The 2,232-nt window shown below is 63.5% G+C and overlaps 1 protein-coding gene across 1 annotated transcript; it reads right to left on the bottom strand.

Annotated features, from left to right (window-relative positions):
- Nucleotides 1-1,245: 1,245 nt before the first annotated feature.
- On the bottom strand, nt 1,246-1,843 carry EMIHUDRAFT_254892 (hypothetical protein; the record flags this gene model as incomplete). Its single annotated transcript, XM_005776081.1, has 3 exons — nt 1,246-1,273; nt 1,353-1,498; nt 1,658-1,843. The coding sequence occupies 3 exons, from the start codon at nt 1,841-1,843 to the stop codon at nt 1,246-1,248; spliced, it is 360 nt and encodes a 119-aa protein (XP_005776138.1).
- Nucleotides 1,844-2,232: the final 389 nt, after the last annotated feature.

Raw genomic sequence — 2,232 nt, 5'->3', positions numbered from 1 at the left:
AGCAGCAGCTCCTTGGCATGCCGCGCCGCCTCCATCTGCTTTGCTTCCCACGCTGCCGCTTCCTCTAAACCAGCGCCGCCACTAAGCGGCGCAACCAAGTTCTCGCATTGTTTGCATGAGCACGTGTCCTGCTTGGCGCGGCGCACAATCCGCGCGCGGCGAGTGAGGTGCGTGAGAGCAGAAGACTGACAGCAGGAGCTGCAGGAGCTGCAGGAGCTGCGCAGGTCGGATGGGCGGTGACGCCGTCGAGCGACGGCGCAAAGGCCAATCGCTGCTGCTGCGCCAACGAGAGCGGCGACACGAGGCTGCTGGCAGCTGGCAGAGCGAATCGCGATTCCGGCGGCCGCCGTCAGCCCGCCGACACCGACGGCCTGGCTGAGGTCAAACTCCTCCACACGTCGGACCAGCCATGCGTCGGCCACGGCGACGAGACGTCTGCATGCAAACAGCTCGCCACCCGGACGATTGAACATGCCAGCTGGGCTCTACCACTGGCTCTCGTGGCCCGTGGCGCGTGCCCGGGTGGAACAGGGCGGGCTGCGGCGGGCGCATAACTATTCACAGCTAATGAAAACTATAAAAACTCGCGTCTTCAACAAAGTTTGAGGTGTCTTCGTCCTCAGCACCATCAAGACAGCTCTATTCACACCCTTTTTGGTTTGAAGACACTCGGGGATGCCCGTTTACACCCAACCGACGAGTCGCTGGGCCCTCTGACCTGAGCCGGAGCCTCTCAGGGGCAGTAGGTGGGCGAGCTTCAGGCACGCTCATCTCGATCGTCAAGACGTTGCTACGCGCGGTCTTCCGCGGGGGGAGCTGCGTCGACGGGTGCGGGACCGCGGCGCAGCCAGTGCCGCGGCGAGGCCTCCGGCTGTTTGCGGCGGGCGGCTTGCTGCTCGCTGCGATGGCGAAAAACTCGTCTCGCCACACGCCAAGGGCTTATGCTCTGGCGAGACGTGAGGCGCATGCGCCCAGGAGGGGAGGGGGCATGTGTAACGACACTGCTAGAGATGCCTTTCGGGGCCCAGAGATAAAACTTCTGTGATGCCATGCGTGAGGCTCCGGCTCAGGTCGCGGGGCATAGCTAGGGTGTAAACGGGGTCTGGGGCGGAGGCCCCAGCGGCCCGCCGCAGGCGCCGCCGGAGGCTGGCCCGCCGCAGGCGCCGATTTTTTTGGCGTTTTTTGCTCAAAATTGTGAGATATTTCTCATCAAATCTCATCAAAGTCGAGCTCGCTACGAGCTCTCTAACTGCACAGCACCTCCTCGTTGAGCCTAGCGGCGCCCGTATCGCCCACGCCCACATTCTTCTTCTTCTTCTTCTTGCCCTTCTTGCCCTTGGCCCTTGCTGCACTTAGCCGCTACCTCCGCCAGCAGCAGCTCCTTGGCATGCCGCGCCGCCTCCATCTGCTTTGCTTCCCACGCTGCCGCTTCCTCTAAACCAGCGCCGCCACTAAGCGGCGCAACCAAGTTCTCGCATTGTTTGCATGAGCACGTGTCCTGCTTGGCGCGGCGCACAATCCGCGCGCGGCGAGTGAGGTGCGTGAGAGCAGAAGACTGACAGCAGGAGCTGCAGGAGCTGCAGGAGCTGCGCAGGTCGGATGGGCGGTGACGCCGTCGAGCGACGGCGCAAAGGCCAATCGCTGCTGCTGCGCCAACGAGAGCGGCGACACGAGGCTGCTGGCAGCTGGCAGAGCGAATCGCGATTCCGGCGGCCGCCGTCAGCCCGCCGACACCGACGGCCTGGCTGAGGTCAAACTCCTCCACACGTCGGACCAGCCATGCGTCGGCCACGGCGACGAGACGTCTGCATGCAAACAGCTCGCCACCCGGACGATTGAACATGCCAGCTGGGCTCTACCACTGGCTCTCGTGGCCCGTGGCGCGTGCCCGGGTGGAACAGGGCGGGCTGCGGCGGGCGCATAACTATTCACAGCTAATGAAAACTATAAAAACTCGCGTCTTCAACAAAGTTTGAGGTGTCTTCGTCCTCAGCACCATCAAGACAGCTCTATTCACACCCTTTTTGGTTTGAAGACACTCGGGGATGCCCGTTTACACCCAACCGACGAGTCGCTGGGCCCTCTGACCTGAGCCGGAGCCTCTCAGGGGCAGTAGGTGGGCGAGCTTCAGGCACGCTCATCTCGATCGTCAAGACGTTGCTACGCGCGGTCTTCCGCGGGGGGAGCTGCGTCGACGGGTGCGGGACCGCGGCGCAGCCAGTGCCGCGGCGA

This window comes from Emiliania huxleyi (assembly GCF_000372725.1).
Source record: "Emiliania huxleyi CCMP1516 unplaced genomic scaffold EMIHUscaffold_2844, whole genome shotgun sequence".
NCBI classification, from domain to species: Eukaryota; Haptophyta; order Isochrysidales; family Noelaerhabdaceae; genus Emiliania; species Emiliania huxleyi.
The sequence above is the reverse complement of the archived record's forward strand: the minus strand, read 5'-3'. Positions and strand labels throughout refer to the sequence as shown.